General features: G+C 43.6%; 1 protein-coding gene and 1 long non-coding RNA gene across 2 annotated transcripts; both read right to left on the minus strand.

Annotated features, from left to right (window-relative positions):
• Positions 1-1,428: 1,428 nt before the first annotated feature.
• Positions 1,429-6,702, minus strand: LOC135498304 (uncharacterized). The gene is made up of 4 exons (XR_010449040.1): positions 6,612-6,702; positions 6,425-6,505; positions 2,814-4,771; positions 1,429-2,525 (listed from the first exon to the last, which is right to left on the minus strand). It is a non-coding gene; the product is annotated as an uncharacterized LOC135498304 (long non-coding RNA).
• Positions 6,703-8,745: 2,043 nt separating this feature from the next.
• Positions 8,746-15,211, minus strand: LOC135498282 (homeobox protein slou-like). Its single transcript, XM_064788523.1, has 2 exons — positions 13,458-15,211; positions 8,746-9,637 (listed from the first exon to the last, which is right to left on the minus strand). Exons 1-2 carry the CDS (start codon positions 14,518-14,520, stop codon positions 9,117-9,119), a joined length of 1,584 nt encoding a protein of 527 aa, XP_064644593.1. The 5' UTR covers positions 14,521-15,211; the 3' UTR covers positions 8,746-9,116.
• Positions 15,212-19,309: the final 4,098 nt, after the last annotated feature.

Here is a 19,309-nt window from a genome sequence, read left to right on the forward strand (position 1 = left end):
GCGGCCAAGCCCTAACCGTAGTTCCTAAAATCATTGATTTCTCGGTCCTCACAGTACGTCAGTGTTAATTCAGCAGTTGTTTTGGCAAATACATGTTTTTCTGGAGTTTCTGAAACCTAGAGCGCTACTCAATAGGCGGCTAACAAGAAACAACGCATTTACTGTTGTTGCCGACGTATGTGTACACTGAACTTGGGATGTGCGTCGGCCCCGTGTTGAAATGCCGTCCAGTGCCAGTTGGTGCGTTTTTCGCTGATTTGTGCCAAATTCAACATATCTCAAAAGTTCAATGGTTGACCCTCGTTTTTTTAAAATTTTTGTCTAGCGTAACCAACTGTCTTTCATGGGAGAATGGTCACTGTAAGAATTATTCAGGAAGAAATGTATAATATTTGGGGTTTTTCGTGATTGTTCGGACTTGTCATTTCTTGGGCAGGTGGCGATTGCGGTTTACCAGTTACTCTAAGCACGGGTGACTCTGGGCAGAGATGGGGTGTCAGTGTCTCTCTCAAGAGCGTACAACGGACTGTCTGCAGGATGCCTCATCCAATACTAAAGAGACAGGGCTTTTAGCACCTCTGTAGGGACAACCACACATCGCAAGGATAGGATACAACACAAGTTTGAATGTCCTGGAATAATTCGCATCTCTTTACGAGACTAAATCGGACGCTCTGTAATGTCACATCCTTCGAACTCCAGGGACACATAGATACACACATTGAGCGCCAGTTCCGCGAGTAGTGGAGAAATGGGACTTTGTCAGTAAAAAAAAATTATCTAGGCAGATTTCGCAAGCCCTCACGAGCGAAGATGTATGAAAGATGGTCTGTGGTGTCATGAAATCCTGCTTAAGTTCAGTTACGCGATATTCGTAAATCGGCTCAATCATCGATACCATGATGACTATACAGATATAGGAAACCAGACAGAGCTCTTCAGAACTGTCGTCACACATAGACGTTGGTCTCCGCAAGGCTTGGAAAAACTGTCTCTTCTTCTCGATCGTCAACTGCTTACATACAAGTTGGCTATCTCATTCGGGGTTGAAACGGGATGCAAATTAAGTTACGGTACAGGCTAGTTCGTCCCTGACCGCAGGCGTGAGGTATTTTTGATGAAGAAGGTGTATTTGGTAAGTGCATAAATCTCACTTTTCGAGAGTGTCCCCCACGCTGAGAGACCGAAGGACAAGAGACAAAGGCTGATGATATGTCATTCTGGATTGAAACGGGATGCAAATTAAGTTACGGTACAGACTCTGGGCTATTTCGTCCCTGTCTGCAGGCGTGAGGTATTTTGGCGAGGAAGGCGCATTTGGTGTCGTTTGGTTAGTGCATAAATCTAACTTTTCGAGAGTGTCCCCCACGCTGAGAGACCGAAGGACAAGAGACAAAGGCTGATGATATGGCAACTTTTATTGGGCAAGTATATAATATATACTACAAAACTTAGATTTAGTGGCGGGCATGCGGAATCAGAAAAGGCTGACCGTAAATTGTTGCACGTGAAGATAGTGTAGTGTGTTGATCGAACTTGTTCGGAGTGATCCGCACACTTATTGACCGAAGGACAAGAGACGAAGGTTATGATATGACAACATTTGTTTGGCAAGTACATACATATGAATAATGCAAAACTTGGAATACAATAACACAACGTTGATACTGCTGACGCCGCTTGAGCCGCTTGAGCAAGCGTGTCAAGGGATCAGAGGTTGGGTCAGTGCGCATGCGGGGCATGGGATGGAGGGTGGTGCACTTGAGTGTCGATAAGGATGGGGGGGGGGGGCAAAGGCAAATGACAATAGCATAATAACAATTGAACAATGTACAAGTCGTAAGTAACCGTGACCGCTTTCAAGGTGGCAAGAACTGATTGCGGACCAAAACATCTGTTAACACCAATGGAGCATTCTCTTGTACTGTATTTTAGCCCAAAACCGCCCAATCAAAATGGTGCAGAGACTCGATTGACGTTTATTGTCTTCAAGAGGAAATTGATCTCAAAACTGATATGGGCCTATAGTATAAATAATATCCTACCTAAAATATAGGCCTTCTGTTAAATTAGGCCTGCCTTAGGAAAAAAGAAAGAAAACCTACAACCAATTCCTCTTGAAAACAAATATGTCAATAAGGCTCATCCATGCATCATTTGAGTAAAACAATGTAGAAACACATTTTTGCTGTGATCAAGAAATAGCTCCATTGTTGTAATGTTGCACTTCTTGTGCTATGAAATAGCTCAGATACGGTAAATGGATTGCCACATTGAAAACGGAACAAGAAATAGCAATATTCTGGATCAGCGAGTACATACATGAAGTGCTATTGTTTCAGGAATAAGCACATATTTTGCAAGATTCACTTTTAACAAAGAGTAACAATGTTCGATGTTTAATTTTCAGGGTCGAAAACAGGTGAGTGTCAACCCATTCTGGGCCAACAGCATGAATTACAACAAGAAAAGGGTCAATTCCGCTGGGAACTGCTGTTCCCTGATCATGGCTCTTGACTACTGGCCTGGAACAGAAAGGGAAGATTTAGATACCAAGAAACATTGAAATATACAATTTTTTTTTAATGACGTGTTTTAAAAAAATCTATTATAGCATATCAGTAATATGTCTATACACATGTTTATGTCTGTGACAGCCTCATTGGCACTAATAAGATGAATCAATTAAATTCAATTGTCAGGCAATGGTGGTCAACCTGCCTCGGGTTTGTCCCAATATCAGTCACATGATGACGGACCTAAAGCCTCATTTCATCAACTGTAGCCAGCTTATCGAATTTTATCTCATTTACCTCAATTGTGTTCCACAAATCTGGCATCCTGAATATTTATCTCTCAGAAGTGGCCTCGGTCGCGTTGGCTCGATTCTTGAGTCGGGACAGCGAAACCACACAAGATGGAGCAATCCACCTGAAAAAAATTGGAGACAATTCGAATGCTGCTTCAGTGAACAATGGGCGATCTGTTCAGGAGACGTCTTTCAAATCGCCCATGGTTTCATAAACGAGAGCTGAACAGACAGTTCCAGCTACTCTTCGCATATTTCCTTCTTCCAATGCATACATCTCGTTTTGTCTCGACCACACTTGCATAGCTATTTACTTTAAGGTCACGTGCAGGTCTTATTGGTAATTGCTGGGGTGAAACTTGGTACTGCGGGACAGACTTACATGTCCACAAAACGCAATGTCACTGCTGGACTGATTTACAAGTCCACAAAACGCAGAATCGGACATGGACATCATTACCCCAGCAAGAACCCAATGTAACCCCACAAATAGGGCCGTTTATAATGTTTAAGACATGTTTATACAATAACAATGCTGAAGCTATTGCCTGCAGTGACCTTGCTAATCATTTTTATGTGGGAGGGGCCAGGGACCGTGACTATTGATAAAGTCCTCACGATATTATATTCGTCAACAATGGGGCACAGACTTTCAGATATTTTCGTGACTGACCTATATTACCAGTACAGTCCAATATATATTTCTTTTTTTTTGACTGACCTCTATTACCAGTACAGTCCAATATATATTTCATTTTTCGTGACTGACCTATATTACCAGTACAGTCCAATACATATTCTATTCTTCGTGACTGACCTATATTACCAGTACAGTCCAATATATATTTTATTTTTTGTGACTGACCTATATTACCAGTACAGTCCAAAGACACTATTTAGTCTGTATATTATTCTAGGGCTGGGGTGGGGGATGGGGAAATTCTCCAGTGACAAACTTTTTGATTGTCATTCTGGTAAAAAAAAACACGTCCAAAGAAGAAATTTATTCTCATAACTTATAACAATGCTCGAAAAAAACTTTTAAAATGTTCATGTGGCGAGTCGCCACATGTACCGACTATACCTGTGGATCTAAATATATATATCATCATTGAAATCCTCAGAGAAATTAAACCAAGACAAAAAAGGGTTCCATGCCCTTGGTTTCCATGTACCGCGAACGATGCTAACGATAGGATTTAGCTGACAGGATTTGGCCACATGAACCCCTCCCTGTCCAGAAGACGCGGGGGTCGTCAGATCAATTTGAAACCGCCATGGACATCACTTCTTCCCCCTCACAAGTCGGTCGCGATGACCTCCATGTGCAAACCATTTTGGCTGTGGATGCCCTGGTAACCCATGTCGCCTAACCAGACATAGCGCGCTGCCTGACTAGAAGTTACCGCCTCTGAGACCCAGGGTTGAGACACTGGGGTCTGCCCCTAGCTGACAGGTGGCTGGAGATCCATATCATAGAGCATACCAACCGTACATAACCGGCTGGACTGGTACACCCTATCAGGCTCAGACTCCCCAACGGAGTCTATTGAGCGCAGCCGCAGCGCCAGTTAATATGGATGGATTTACGTCGTCAAATAGCTGTCGACCTGATGAGCATTCGTTCACGGTACATAGAGTTTATCGGGGTTGGGGGCGAAGAGACAAGACCAGGAACTCCTATGGGGTCGCGGGTGCAATGCAACCCGAGGAACGAGATGCACCCAAAGTACAAACTCGAAAATAACTGGCTCATCCTTCGCCATAGGTGTCAAGTATGTACCACTTATACAGACAGGCGTCATTAACGTTGGGTAACACCTCACAAGGAGCAATACCAAGCATTTTCAAGACCTCATATTTAGCGAAAAGGTGTGACAACAATGATAATATATCAGATCCAATACCAGTCCCTTGACCAAACCCAACCATTTCTTGAAAGTTCAAAGGACGTCGGGGCTTCTGAAAGAAAAAAGAATTGGCCATGACAGCTACGGTAGATAGATCGAAGTGATAGATGGGCTAACTGTCTATCTGAAAAGGGCGGGCGGGCAAATTTTTTTTCCTGAACCTTTTGGGCACTATAGTGAACATTTGTACAGGGACTTTCAGCCAATCAGATTTCGACAAATACATGACGTCAGAATTCTTACAAACTTTAGAGCAGTTGGTAGAGCGCTCGTCAGAAATGGCAGAATACGATGTTCGATCCAAAGGTCACGAGTTCGAATCCGGTTGTGGACAACATTTTTCTTTTTCGTTTTTACTCTTTATATTTTATTCTTATAACGCGTTTCTTTTCCCTTGTTATTTAGATTTTAGATATTTTAGTTATTTCTGCTGCCTGCAACATACCTACAGAAAGGACAATAACAATAGCCCATCTCCAAGATCCAAGGGATAGTCCTTCAGATATCATATTGAGCATGAATATACAATGTCTCATGTGAATGGTCTTCCTCCAGTAGGAATATGTTTCTCTGCAATGAGACTTGTCTTTCGATACTGCCTCGTGTGTATGGTCTTCCACCAGTATATTTTGATACTGTATGCTTCAAATTTGATTAACGAGCACAAAACAATACAAGCTTACTTCTAAGTTTCATGATGACGCCCCGATGACGACACATATTTATCGGAGTCTGATTGGCTGAGAACCTGTGTACAAATGTACACTGTACTGCCCGAAAGGTTCAGGAAAAAAAATTCGCGGCCGGGCGATTAAGCAGGCGCATACAGTTAGATATTAAAATGGTAACAAAATGGCCGAAATTTATCTTCGCACACCATCTTTATACTTGTATAGGAGCTATAGGTGAAACTCAATGGTGACGAGATTATTACTGCTCCCGAAAGAGATTTTAAGTAGCCTATGTCTTTGTTTGCTGCTGGTTTGCTGCGGCTTTCAGCAGCTTCCTACCGCGAAAACATGCTCACATGCATGCATAAAAACCTAAAGTTGCCGCCATTGTGATGTAAATACGTGGGGTATTTCCCACCTCCTCTAGCCTTTAGGATTTATTGATCACCGAGACGATTGGTAATTTCTGCCATGTCTTCATGTAAATGTCTCTGAACTACTTCGATTGTATGCCTTATCTTTCTGATCCGGTCAAGGTCCTCATCATACATGTCACATGTCACAGTATCAAGGGCTGATTGGTACAGGGATAGAATGTGTTATGAGCACGTTACACATTGCGCCAAGCACGTGGCGTGTGACGTCATAAAACATGGCAGACATGACCGATCGTCTCATTTTCTTGCTGCCAGAACGATAAAGTACCATAGATAGGGTATAGGCTAACAGTGTCCTCCTTTCAAAGGTCAGCTAAGCCGATTGTGGAAATATTCAGAACAGCAGTGGCGGATTTAGGGGTCCCGCATGAGTCATCCCTTTTTGATATTTTAGGGCACCTCTCCTCAAGAATCCTCCACCTCATTTTCAGGATTGCACCTTCGGCTCTATCATGAGTTCTCATTGGTGGGGCAGCACCACCCCCCCCCCGCTTCTTTCCTAAATTTCTGGATCCGCCACTGCTGCAGAGATGAGAAGTTTCAAAAGAATACATGTATGTGCGATCAAGGAAGTTTCGATCGAGAAAAATAACTCACCATGGTGATGTTCACGTCGTATCTTGTGATAAACCGGTTGGGCAGCATTGGGTGTGCTAGACAGGACAACGTGTCTGGCGTCTGCAAGAAATGAAAATGAAAAGATAAGATAAGATTGTACATTGTATCAGAAAATAGTCACAAAATTTGGGGAGAAAAAGTTGTGGAGAAATCAGGCTGAACTCACCAATGTTGAACCAGTGCTTCGACTTGGCGTCGACACAACTGAACGCTTGTGTTCCCCAAACCGGTCTGTCATACCAGGAGCACAGCCAAATTCAACCCGTATTGAGTACGTTACGTCAGAGAGATTACCAAACCACCCTCTATTCAAATTGTGATTTTCAATCAAATTCATTGACCCATACACGAAAATGCTCACGGTATAAAGCTGATTGGTCAAATACTGAGGTCACTGTCAGATGAACAGGAGTCGGACAACAAGTGACATAACTTCGCGGAAACTTGGCTTTTGTGGTATTTTTAAACGAGTCTACGTGTTACGACACAAATGGGTTGTCCTCATGCATTCACTTTGGAGACGCATTTTAAAATAGATGTTACGTCCTGTTAATGGGGCACGTCACCATCGCGTACATTCGGGAAAAACTCCCTAACGAGACCTTACATACTTACCTGAACCGGAACAAAGAACTACGACACTCAGCTCTCAAGTTGAGCCACTGCTTTTGTGGTACTAAAACGGCTACAACTCGAGAACTAATGACCATGGACCAAATGTAGTTTGTTGTCTTTACCACTGTGACGAATTCGTGCCGTCTTCTTCCGCCTTGTCTTCACCCTGATTGTGACTAGATTGTGATATTTCCTAGTTACAGGTGGCTTTTGGCAGATGGCGTCCTTGTCTTTGTCAAGCGCCAACTAGCCCCATGTCAGTGCTGCGCTTTTGCGAGGGATGAATTATTATTTGTCTCTATGCGTGGTCCTGATGATTGGACCGTCCAAGGACCGCCAGATTGTTATCAATTCTGAAAGATGAAATGAGATTTCTTCGGTTCCACGAGCTATCACCCCCTTATCGTATGTCCCATAGTCCACGGTGAGGTACGCAGCCTCAATGGCATTGGCAAAGTCGAGGGGATTGTCGCCCAATTTCTATATATAGCTGGCTGACGCTGTATCAGGATGGTATCTCGACTGCCAGTGGTAGATGGCGATGTGAATCGTGATATAAATAATAATGATGGTCCGCAAAGAGGCAGAGTCGGAATTCCGGAAACATCCGAGCTGATCTAATCTCCGGATTTAAAATGGAAGCAGACGACAACTTATTTTTGACACCATTGTTCAGTTTGCACATTTCATTTCGGAGCGCTTTGAAGTCAACAATAAAATAACAGCGAAAGTTGCTGCAATTCATCCCACGTGCTATCATTTCAGTCAACTGATTTCGTCGTATGGAATAAATTATTTTCCTTTGTCCGGTGCTGCTTTCATTTGGGTTTCGTCGTCGGCGAAATTGGTTGAATCTGTCAAGATGGCGGGGTCGTATTTCCTTCTTCTTCACTGCAAATATTATCATACCCCAGGAAGTTTTGTATTCAAATATGGCGAAAAAGATGATAGTGTCTGAAGTTAGTCCACGAATTGTTTTCTAATTTCTCTTATAAACACCGAGGAATGTGAAATTGCAGGCTTGTCATTTCTTGGGCAGGTGGCGTTGTATAAAATCCAAACACCGGCGCCCCGCCCGACGGACTAGCGGCACAAAACGGCCACAGGTCGATATGATTGGCTATTGTAATTGTGATGTTGGGTGTAAATGTAACAGCTACTATTGTGCGATTTTAATAGAGAATCTTGATTAGTTTAAGTGTTGGATTGATATTCTCGATCACAAAGGCGGAGCAGAGTATCACTCCTTGATTGGTTTGGACAGAGTGTTGTTCAAAACGCGTGGCTTGAATAACTGGAGATAATTCCGAGGTGATAAAACCGGGCTCATATCTGCGAAAACACTTGCATTGTTGTGACAAAGGACATTTGAGATGCCGGATAGCTCCAGCGTCCGAAACGCTCAGACTAAGAATCGGTTGTTTAATTTCGATCGGAACCGGCGCAACCGAAATCATGAGTGCCGTTGTTTATCTGGAAGCTTGATTCACACCGCGGTATTGAAATGGAATCACAAGGTAATTATTTCGGCGTCGCGCGAAGAGAAAAACAGAGCCACTGGCAGGCTAGACTTTATGTCGGAAGAAGTCGCAATAATCCGAGCTAATCGAATTCGGCCTACTTACAAAACTTGCAGTCTATAAGAACAATCATACAACTCTGACTATGATTAAAAACAAGGCGTCTTGAAGTATACCAGTAGAATTTATTGTCGTAAATCCAGTTGATCAACTGGAAATGGTTTTGCAAAGCACATTAGGAAGTCAACATATGTTTTCAAAGGAATTATCAGATCGAGCTTGAGGTTTTCTTATAGCAGTATTTTATTGGTGAAATCTCCGTTGGCGTGAGTATATTGTCCAATCAGAAGTAGTGAATTCTGCATCGCCGGTACGGTCACAGGATCTGAGCAAATTACAACACTGTACTAATTTTGATTTTTGGGGGAGATTACGGTGTTCAATACTTTCGGCCAAAAGGGTGATCATCTGCTGTAGTCAGAGAGTCTGTCAAACATGAGGCACAGTCTTCTAATTCTAGGTGACTCAATTAGGCGTTATGATGCAGTTTGTTGAGAAGGGCATCCTGGATGTCTTGTCCTTTCAAACTGCTGATGTTGAGTTCTAATCGCCATGCGATTCACATGAACTGGAATTGGCACAATAATCTTTGGTTTGGTTTGGTCCGGCTGCTTTCCGTGCGCAAATCCGGCTTTTACACGCTTCCACTTCGCGCGGCGGTTTTGGAACCATATTTTTACTTGCACCTCGCTTAGATTCAGAGTCTGGGCAATATGTGAGCGTTCAGTTAAGGAAAGATACTTTTTACACTGAAACTCCTTTTCTAGTTCTAGCAACTGATCACTTGTAAAAGCCGTCCGTCGCCGCCGAGACTTGCCGGAAACAGAATGAGAGTCTAGTGTTTCGTCACTTCCGTCGTCTGACATTATACTCTCTTGGTCCGAGTGAATTCCATTTTTAGACAAAACAACGTCGCTCATGGCAACCTCCTCGTGCACGTGACTATCACTGGTGCTGTCCGCCATTTCTTTTCGTAACCGGTCATTCGGATCGAGATCTGAAGAGAGAAAATACAAGAGAGCGTCAATGAAATGTCGATGGCCACACAAAATTATTTTCTGTTTAATAGTACCCTGGATCCTTAAAAACCAGATAAGACATATATACCAAACCATATGCAATCAGAACATCATATCTTTTGCCCAAATACGAAATTGACATGAAGCGAAAAACTAGCCAGGTGAGTGGTCAATTTGCATATCACAGGATCGGAGAAAATACTAATGACACATCCGATTGGACGAAAATAGATTTCTAGTGGCTATTAATAAAGAAAATTCCTCGTAACGACTGCGTATATCCGCAGCAAGATGAAAGCTACCTTCTCCTGCAGCATCAGCGTACTAGATGCATAATTAAACATTTACTTTATTGGGCCCCAAGCAAACTGGCCGGCCGAGTTTGACAATCAAGTTTGATTTGACAGTGATCGATGAGATCGTTTTAAATAAGAATTCCTGTCTTAATGGATGAAACAATTATGAGCACCAGCCGTGCCATTGGCACCACCAGGCAGGCAATTATTGGAAGTCCACCGCCAGCTTGGGACTTCGGCAAAGCCATTGTCCAACGATCTCAAACGCCCTTTGGACAAACTTGAGGAGAATCTGAGGAGAAATCGAGTTGCACGGTCACACACCTTTCATTTGTCTCACCGAAGGATTTTCGGATAGAATAGCAAGGCTGAAAAAAGTTGAGAAATGGTGTTTTTAATCCTATGAGTTCTAACTGCATGATTCTTTTGTTGGGCGACACCCTTCTGAATGACGAGGGCAGACTCACAAAAGCTCGAGAAGAGACCAGAAATGAAATCTCTTATTCACACACCAGCCGCTGATGCTGATGATGTTCATTCATGTTTCGTTGTCAGTGCAGAACTATCTTCGGATGCGATTGCAAACATATTGCATTGTACAGTCGTTTAAGCTATTTCTTAAAACTTTACCTTCGAAACTTTCATCCAAAACGACTGAATGAAAAGACACGTCAGTCAGAACAACACCAGAGAGAAAACGATCAACAGCAAACTGTGATTTTGAAATGCCCCTCTTCTTGATGAGTTTGATCCATTCCGGGAGACTTGTATTGGAAGTCGTCCCCTCGTCTGTCCCGGCCACACCCACCACTTAACCCTAACGGGGGATATTAAAGTAAGAGCTTCTAATGTTTGTGTCGAACATCGAAAAGGAACTTTATGTGGTGATGGCAAATACGTGATCGGAAAAACGATTAGGAATCTTTGGTATTGTGGGGAAGCAACTGCAAAAAGTTGGACGCGACTTTCTCAAGTGAAAGAGAAAGTTCTGAGTAATAGAACTCAGTAATGTAATGTTGAGGACGTGATCGGATATTTGGATAAGGTTATTCCAAAAGTATCCCATGAATTTGCAGCTTTGCTTCAAAAACTGCGTTCATTAAACTGTGAGACTGTGATCTTTCGTGACATGAATTCGTTCGAACATTCCCATTTTGCAGTAATTGAAACTCAGATAGAATGTAAAGCTTAAATTTTGCTCTTTTTCGCCAGAATAGCTTCACTGGTACTGATCTCAAGGAATTGTCATCTAAAGATCGAGGCAGCAGTCACTACCCCAAGCAACATGACATTGAGCGTGAATGAATGAATGAAGTTTACATTTATATTCCGCAAATCCAAAATATTTGCCCTAATGCGGTTCAAAAACATCGTCTGAAAAGGTGGATCGACTCCTTAACCCGGCAACGCCTGAAAATATCAACAATTTTAGCACTTTGTAGAGGTAGATTGCCTCCCATTCCGACAGCTGGAGGTTCTTCCATCACAAGGCAGCTTACACCACTTAATATGAAAGGTGGCTGACAAGGCTTCTGGAACTTTGTTGATTGATAATTAGCGAGGTTAAACGGTGGGCAACACAGGTAATTCTGACATTAAAAGGTAATAGCGTCAGTGGAAGAAAGAAATTGGTAGCTTGAACTGACCGATTGTGCGGTCTCTGAGTTGAAACTGAGTTACAATGCCTTGCAAGAATCTAACCTGCGATTCTTCGAAGAACCTGCCCTTCCCGGCCTCTTCTCTTCACAAGAGGTCTACGAAGGAAAATCTGAGATCGAAAGTAGATTCCCTTGATTCTCGCGCGATTTCGATCGCCACATGTCATAAATCAGTCATCGTGAGTTTTTCTCTCCGCTCATTCTCACTTTCTCCGATCGCCCGCACGTTCGGCTGTTTCCTTCGCTGTACAAATAAACATGGTTATAGCTTTGGGCCAGTTGTTCGAGTATTTACAAAATGCCTGCCGCACACAGAGCGATTAATTGCAACTGAAGGAAATGCAATCGCTGCGCTTCCACAACTTGCCTTACTATTTGGCTCGGGGTGGAAAAGGAGGCTTCCATTTCTCTTACCACTGTATTCGTCGAATAAGCCCTGGCAGTGAAGATGCCGCAAGAAGGTGGGCAAGTGCCTTTCCCATTTCGATAAAATGGGTGAAACCCACAATTTTCTTACTCACAGGAATGCACCTCATGCACGTGTCTCATGAGCACTTTCTTTAGATTTTTCAGTTATGTTTAACATTTTGTATAAAAGTATGTAAAGAGTAGCCAACTCTAGAATGAAGCATGGTGATTTCACAATGAGAAATTCCCTACATGAGGAACATATGTGCCGGGTCAATGTAGGCCCGGAAATTTGACAATTACTCTGTCTCAGGCGTCATTACCCTCTCATGATTGACGAGGTTGTATTGTGACCGGGAGGACAATGGGCGAGTCATCTTGTGAAGTGCATCATCTGATTGTTCGGGAGGGTATCCGTGTCGTGGAATATGGAGTCCAGTGGAGACATTACAGTTTTCCCCTAAATATCTCGGAGCACACCCATCTACATAGATAGAGTTGGGTGTGCTCAGAGAGTCCACCAGTGAATGACTGTGGTTGTTGTGATGATCATCGTGACCATTCCGAGTTCTGTCATACAATCTGTTGTTGAACGTCGTCATCCGAAAATGGTTGCTGTTGCGTTTCGAATTTCATGCAAAAATTGACATATCAACACACAATATAACGACTTGTAATTACATATCGTAGTCCTGGATGATTTATGAGAGAGATCATTAGCATTAAATGCAACTACTCAATCATGATCCAGTGGTCAAATTAAACATCATTGTACAGTACATACGTAAATGTTATTGTTGCATAAATTGAAAGGGAGAAAGTAGGTTCTTGATAACGAAGTGTTTGCCAAGCCATATCATCCAAATACCGGCTACTGTTGGCCTTGGTGTCCTTCGTTTGTATTCAAAACACTTAATACTACCGCCTGTCAGGCAAGAACGAGGAATGCAGTGAGCGCTGGGAAGTATGACAAATTAAGAACTTCACAAGTATTTATGATGGTCGTGTCAAGAAACCTCTAACTAAAACCAACTGGTAGCCCCGACCGGGTGTAATCAATCTTGACTCTCGATCATAGCAAGAAGCAGTATAGGTTATTGTCCTGCCTGAGGTTATTGCACATCGGTATCTTTGATGGTACCTAAACTATTAACAAGAAAACTTAGACGAAGAAAAAAATGTACGGACACGTCTCTTTTTATGCCACCACGGGTTTGGGCGGTACACAACAGAGGTATCACTGTTACTCTATGTGTACCATATTGACAGCCGGAGTTGGCAAACGTTTGAAAACTGTGGTGAGTTCTCACATTCGGACAAATAGAAGTATAGATCACACTTCGAATGAATAAAGAGGTAATACGAAGTGTTTTATGCTGGTCGCGTTCCTCAAACATGCATGATGAACAAATATTGAAAATTCTATTTGTATTTACCTTTGTCGAAGAATTGAAATTGCGTTCCGTGCGAATATGAACTCGAGGATGATGGGGAGAAGTGAAGTCTGTGGTCTTGGAACTGTCTTTGTTGGAGGTGAACAGGGTCCATGGCCTGGGATGAACCTTGTGGAGCTTGTTCTCTCTCTGAGATGGTGAAGCGACTAGAATCAAAGGATCGGTTCGCCAAAGGTGAATGTCCATGATGTTCCTGCGAAGGCGACTGTTTTCCTTCCGGGGAAGACGACAGGCGGTTGTTGTCACAATCGACGCCGATACTCCCAGTCAGCGAACTGAGCGAATTTATTGAACCTCCGCTGCTAAGAGTGGGTAAAGCTGTCGTAACGGGGTTGAGAACCCTTGCACCATTTTGACCCCGTATCCCTGCCCCTGTGGCAGTAAATGCAGACTCCCTTGCATCAGTTCCTTGTGATGAAAACCCGTCATGCGCTGGTGGCAGCGACATCACTGGAATAGTCTGTGCTTCTTTGTTCACGAGGTTGACACTGGAAGAAGACGATAGAGTAGTGTGGACTGCTTGCCGCACAGGAGGCGCAGCTAAAACATGGGGCATCCTCTGAGTCTGTGACAGATCTTGCGGTAAGGTAATAGAACTCGGCAAAGGAACAGATTGTCCACAAGGTCCAGGGGTTGACACCGGAGTCTGAATACCCACGCTCACATTCGTCACAGTCTGATTCTGTGTGACCTGCTGTATAATCCCTTGTGATAACCCCGGTAGAAATCCAGCGTAGTTAGGAAGGTATCCATAATTCAAAGCACTTTGTCCCCCTGTCGTTAAAACAGTCCCTGGAACTGGCAAAGCAGTTGAGAATATTCCTTGTTGAGGAGTCTGTGTGACTTGAAGCCCTGTTGGCAGGGACGTTAAAGGAAATGGCCCAATGTCTCCCGCGACTTGTCCGACATATCCAGGTCCAGCGACCACGGTCGGAGGGGGTACGTATACGTATCCATTGTAGAGAAGAGGGTGTACTATTCCCGGTGAAGCTTGGATTAAAGATTCCACTGGGTAGGCACCAAGGTTTGGCTGCATTTTCAACATCAGGTTATTTGCAGTTGCTGCGGCACCTGAACATTTGCTCTGACTGAGCTAGCGTGGCTGTTGTGTATGACTGTTCCAGTGGATATGCTTACGTGCTAATGTCCCAATGGCGACCATATGATGGTGCCTTAAGCACGGGGGAGTTCCCGCGGCAGTAATCCATCATTCCTGAACACAATGTTCTGAAACTGTCATCAAGCAGTTGACATGCACGCCTCGCCGTCACGTGGTAGGAATTATATCGATTTGATTGGCTGGATGCGAGGGCAACAACGTAATTTACTGCCATTCAATGTTGTTGTGGCCTCGTTCCTCGAAGGATTGCTTGCTGAAAGCGGGATTCTCATTACACGTACCACTGCATAACAATGCGTTCAATATTTCACCAGAATATCACAAACGAAACAGAGAAAGGATAAAATCATATTATAATAACGGCACTGTCATTGCAAATTGAATCCTTTTGAACAAATTTTGCTAAGTACCTACTGAGAGGGCCGGAGTGATGGTCCTCCTGCGCCTGCTAATAGAAAGGAGGGGGTCTTGTTGGTTTTCTGTCATGAAGTTGTTCCGCGTATTACGCATTAGTCCCCTCACCACCTGGCTCAGTGTGGCGGGCCAACTCAAATGTGTAGAGCCAGGATGACCAACGTCTTCTCGAAGAAGACCCGGGGAAGATACCAAGAAAGAACTAGTGCGCAGAGGCTTTGTGGGTCAAAGGATACGCACGGGAATTTACCCAAGACTGCATCAATGAAAAGTTGAACATGTATACACTCTCATCTCTTGCTAGGACTGGTACGAGGTTGTGTCATATCTGATAATCGTTCCGACTGATAGCTTCACTGTGATTGGTTGATTCCTGAGTGTTTCTCGCCCCTCGCCCCGCCGACTCAATAAACTGTTATTAATTATGATTGATGATTATATTTTAGATCACCTAAATGGAGTTGGAAATGGAGCGGCGATTTGCTGTTCTGTGTGCCATACCGCCACCCCCGTGAAAACGATAAAGTAAAGACATAGGCCTATTGGGTGATATGACTAAAGACTAGCAAATGCTTTTATCTAAAACTCCATGTACATTTACACCAGGCCTTTCTGTACAAAACTGAAGTAAATCCATTTGCTAGTCTTTATTCATATCAGCCATTGACTCCCTTAAAAGTTTGGTGGGGGCTGATGTTATCAGGATAAGCCCTGATAAGACAGTAAACAAAGGGAATTTAGGCCTATGGTTACGAAGGGGCTTCGCTTAAAGACAAATGACTAATGACTCATTGTTTGGGAAATGCTGGAAGAAAAGAAGGTGAAACGAGGTGGGGAGAGCGTTGTTTTGGACAGTATTCAGGTGCGCGTCAGTTTAAACGCCGATGAGGTGTAGTACCTTCTGGTGAAATAATGTATGCTGCACCAGTAAAATAGACATCATTAATTTTTACCACTAGAACAAGAATTACTCCTAATTAACACTTCACCGACATCATTCGCTCCAAAACCAAGTCAAGGGGGTGCGATCTGTCATGATGGGACTGCACTCTACTGACCAGCGTTTTATGTCTCCACTTTTCTAGCGGATCGGAGAAATGGGGCTGAAATGCCATTCCTTGCAGGAAATAGGGTGTGATCATATCGCGTTTTTTTTGTTTCGAGCATTTATCCAAGAAGGGACTATGATATAATGGTCTACAACAACCAGTACCCCGAACGATCATAAATTATATTAGAGAAGAACACTTGATGATGATCGTTTTGCGAAATGCTATTGCGGCTGTTCTTCATTTTTGGCCGATTTTGAGATGGTCCCAAAAGTGCCCGCAAAGCATCTGGAATTCACGAACCTCAACGTGTATATCACTTTCAGTAATGACTGCTACCCCGCTGCGCACAGTTACCGATACTCCAGTGTAGCGGTTGATTTTGAACCGCATCTGCCGGCGGGCAAATTGGCCTGCACCTCTTGGGAAGTCACTTACACGGGCGGCCCGGAACGCATTAAGTTCTCACAACAACATTCGATGTGTGTCAGAATTATTTCATCCCTAGTTTGACGAAAATATCCTGCACATCTGCGGCTTGTTTTGGCCGCAAAAAGCGCAGTATTTCAGGCAAGACTAAGTGGAACTACTTTAATTAGTTTTGCGATTCGGTGACAGATCATTTCAGTTGTACTAATCATTTGCTAATGATTAACAGTTGCGATGGTGTGCAACTAAACGCTGTGAAACCTGCGCCAGCGATGTCTCACTGGAATGTCTTGGTATCAAAACGTCGTCATCATTCGTTGATTTCAACTGACTGTGAATAGGGGTCACGATAGGATCCAAACGACCCGGTGTTTTCTTTTTGGACGTTGTAGTCATGGCGGAGTGATAAAACAAAATGGCGGCGAGTCGGAAATGGTCTTTCCATCAATCTGGGCCTGATAGTTATCATTTGATGTGAAGTACTATTTTCATATACGATGATGATATTGCGGGTTTAAAAGTATGGGTGTGTGGAGTTCATGGAACAGCAAATTAGTCTACTTCGGTAGTCTTTGAAGTCCATGATAAACACGGTATAGTTGTCAGAGACACGTCCACGCCACACTATGCAAAACTTGTCCAATTTTACCCCAAAGAATAGAAAAGTTGTCCTTTGAATGGGGACTCAACCGCTTGGGACGGGCTGACTTGCCAAGCGGAATCCGATTTCAAACGTGAATCAGTCCAACAATTGTTCCGACGTTTCTCCGTCATCGTTCACAAGAGCTAGCCGTCGATTGTTAGGCGATGATTTATGGGTCTAGGTGACGAGGTGAAGCCCCGATTCTATAGGCGTTCATAAACAATTTGGTAATTTTTAATTCTGAGCACTTTGAGATGTGCCAGAGGTTTTTGGGAAACAGCTGGTGGCACCATTTGCATTGAAAATTAAGGGGGACGCGCTTTCTGAAAAAATCCATAAATTATGACCAGCCAACTTTGTTTATGGCATCGGTCGCCATTCATTTGCATGAGCAGCAAGATACGGGCTATTTCCCTCGCCTGTGTGTGGGCGATATCATATGAGGTGGACCTTTCTCTTCAACCCCATGTGCATGACTGCAGAGATGACCAGTTCCTCATGTATGCCTAGCCAGTGACCGAGCCCGGGTGACCGAGCCACGAGAGCTACATCATCGTTGATTGGAATTATCAATTTGGGCACTCAGCATTGAGCTGCTCCTACCGTAAAACATGCAACATGACGGACGATTCTCGTACTTTTTCTTTCTGAACAACTAGCATCACGCCAATCTGCCAACAAAGGAAATCATTCTGAACCAAACATGGCGTCCGGATCTCACCAAACTGAGTGGCACCACTTTGCACCCTTGTTGAAGCTGGAATAAAATCGTGCGTTGTACCCGAATGATATGATGCTGAATCATTTTGAGATAGAGCGTCACCCATCCCTGCGCCGCTTGGGGGCTAACTTCATTCAAGACAGGCGGTCACTTCAAGAGCCAAACCTTTTCTTTGCGCGGAAAAATGTTTTGATTTCGGACAAAAGCGTCCGGAATAATCTCAAGTCGGGAGATTAATCCTATTAAAATGATACTGCAATTGACAGGTCGATAGAAAAACTGGAATCATTGAGGCGGACGGCGGAAACACGCCGGTGATCGTCTGCCATTGTTGTTATTGTCGTTGCAACCTAGAATTAACATTATCAAAATACCTCTCCCTCGACCGATTGAATGCTCACGTCCCTGCAGGGCTTTGATCAACCGCCAGTTTCTGTTGAACAAATTTCAAAGTCACCGTAAAGTGTTTGGAGATGGGGCCCGTGAAAGCTCGACTTTTGTGGCATCATTGTTGTGCGGCGTTTGTGAAACGCGGCCAATTATTCAACACAAATAAGACGGGTTGAGTTGAATGGTTCAATAGAAAGTGAACCAATGTATGCTTAGCTGAGAACACCCGGCTAATTTTGGTGATTTTGTAAATTACATTATAATAATGTGGACATTGTGAGATCACATCTAAGAGAACGTGTCTCCCCCTGCTGGCTCAGTCACAAGACGGTGTGAGGGAGGACGGTTTGGGAAGAGGAAGAAGAAGGGGAATAGAAAACTACCCTACTGTAAACCTATGGTACGCCTGTACCGGGATTCGTGCCAAATTTTCCCACCCAACGCAACTGCGTGATAACTTCCAACTAAAGTAGGCAGGAACATTTTTTGATAATTGAAATCAGCACCACAAAACCCCGTCAATTTCATCAACGACAGTTTTGACATGACAATCTAAACGGTGTAGCCTAACTCATAGGCACCGCCGAGCAACCACACAATTCCAATACCAGTTATAGGTAATTAACTGTACATAGTATGTGTTCATGCCATCATTTATACATAATGAGATTTAATGAAGGAAAATGGGCCACTTGGAGAAATTAGCTAATCGGACTGACTCTTTTATGTTGCCGCTCTGTGAAAATGGTATTTTAACCATCCTACATAATCGGTTAGGAGTTCAGACCCGTACATTTACCAGGCTGTTGCACCGAGAGAAAAACCCCGTCGACATCGTTTTGGACGGCGCGCATCCTGAGGATTGTAAAATCAGGGGTTTTTCTTCAGCTTCACTCTGCACTGGTAGTATTCAAGGAGTATTCCTTTTACTCCAATGCCCTGACACGCCTGATATAGGATACACGAAACGAGACAGCCTTATGACATCTTGACCCTCAAGGTATTGACTTTGCCCAGCTTCCAGACAACGCGCGCCAATGGGCGGAGACTACGGAGGCAATACCGCTG

Source organism: Lineus longissimus, chromosome 13, assembly GCF_910592395.1.
Source record: "Lineus longissimus chromosome 13, tnLinLong1.2, whole genome shotgun sequence".
NCBI classification, from domain to species: Eukaryota; Metazoa; Nemertea; class Pilidiophora; order Heteronemertea; family Lineidae; genus Lineus; species Lineus longissimus.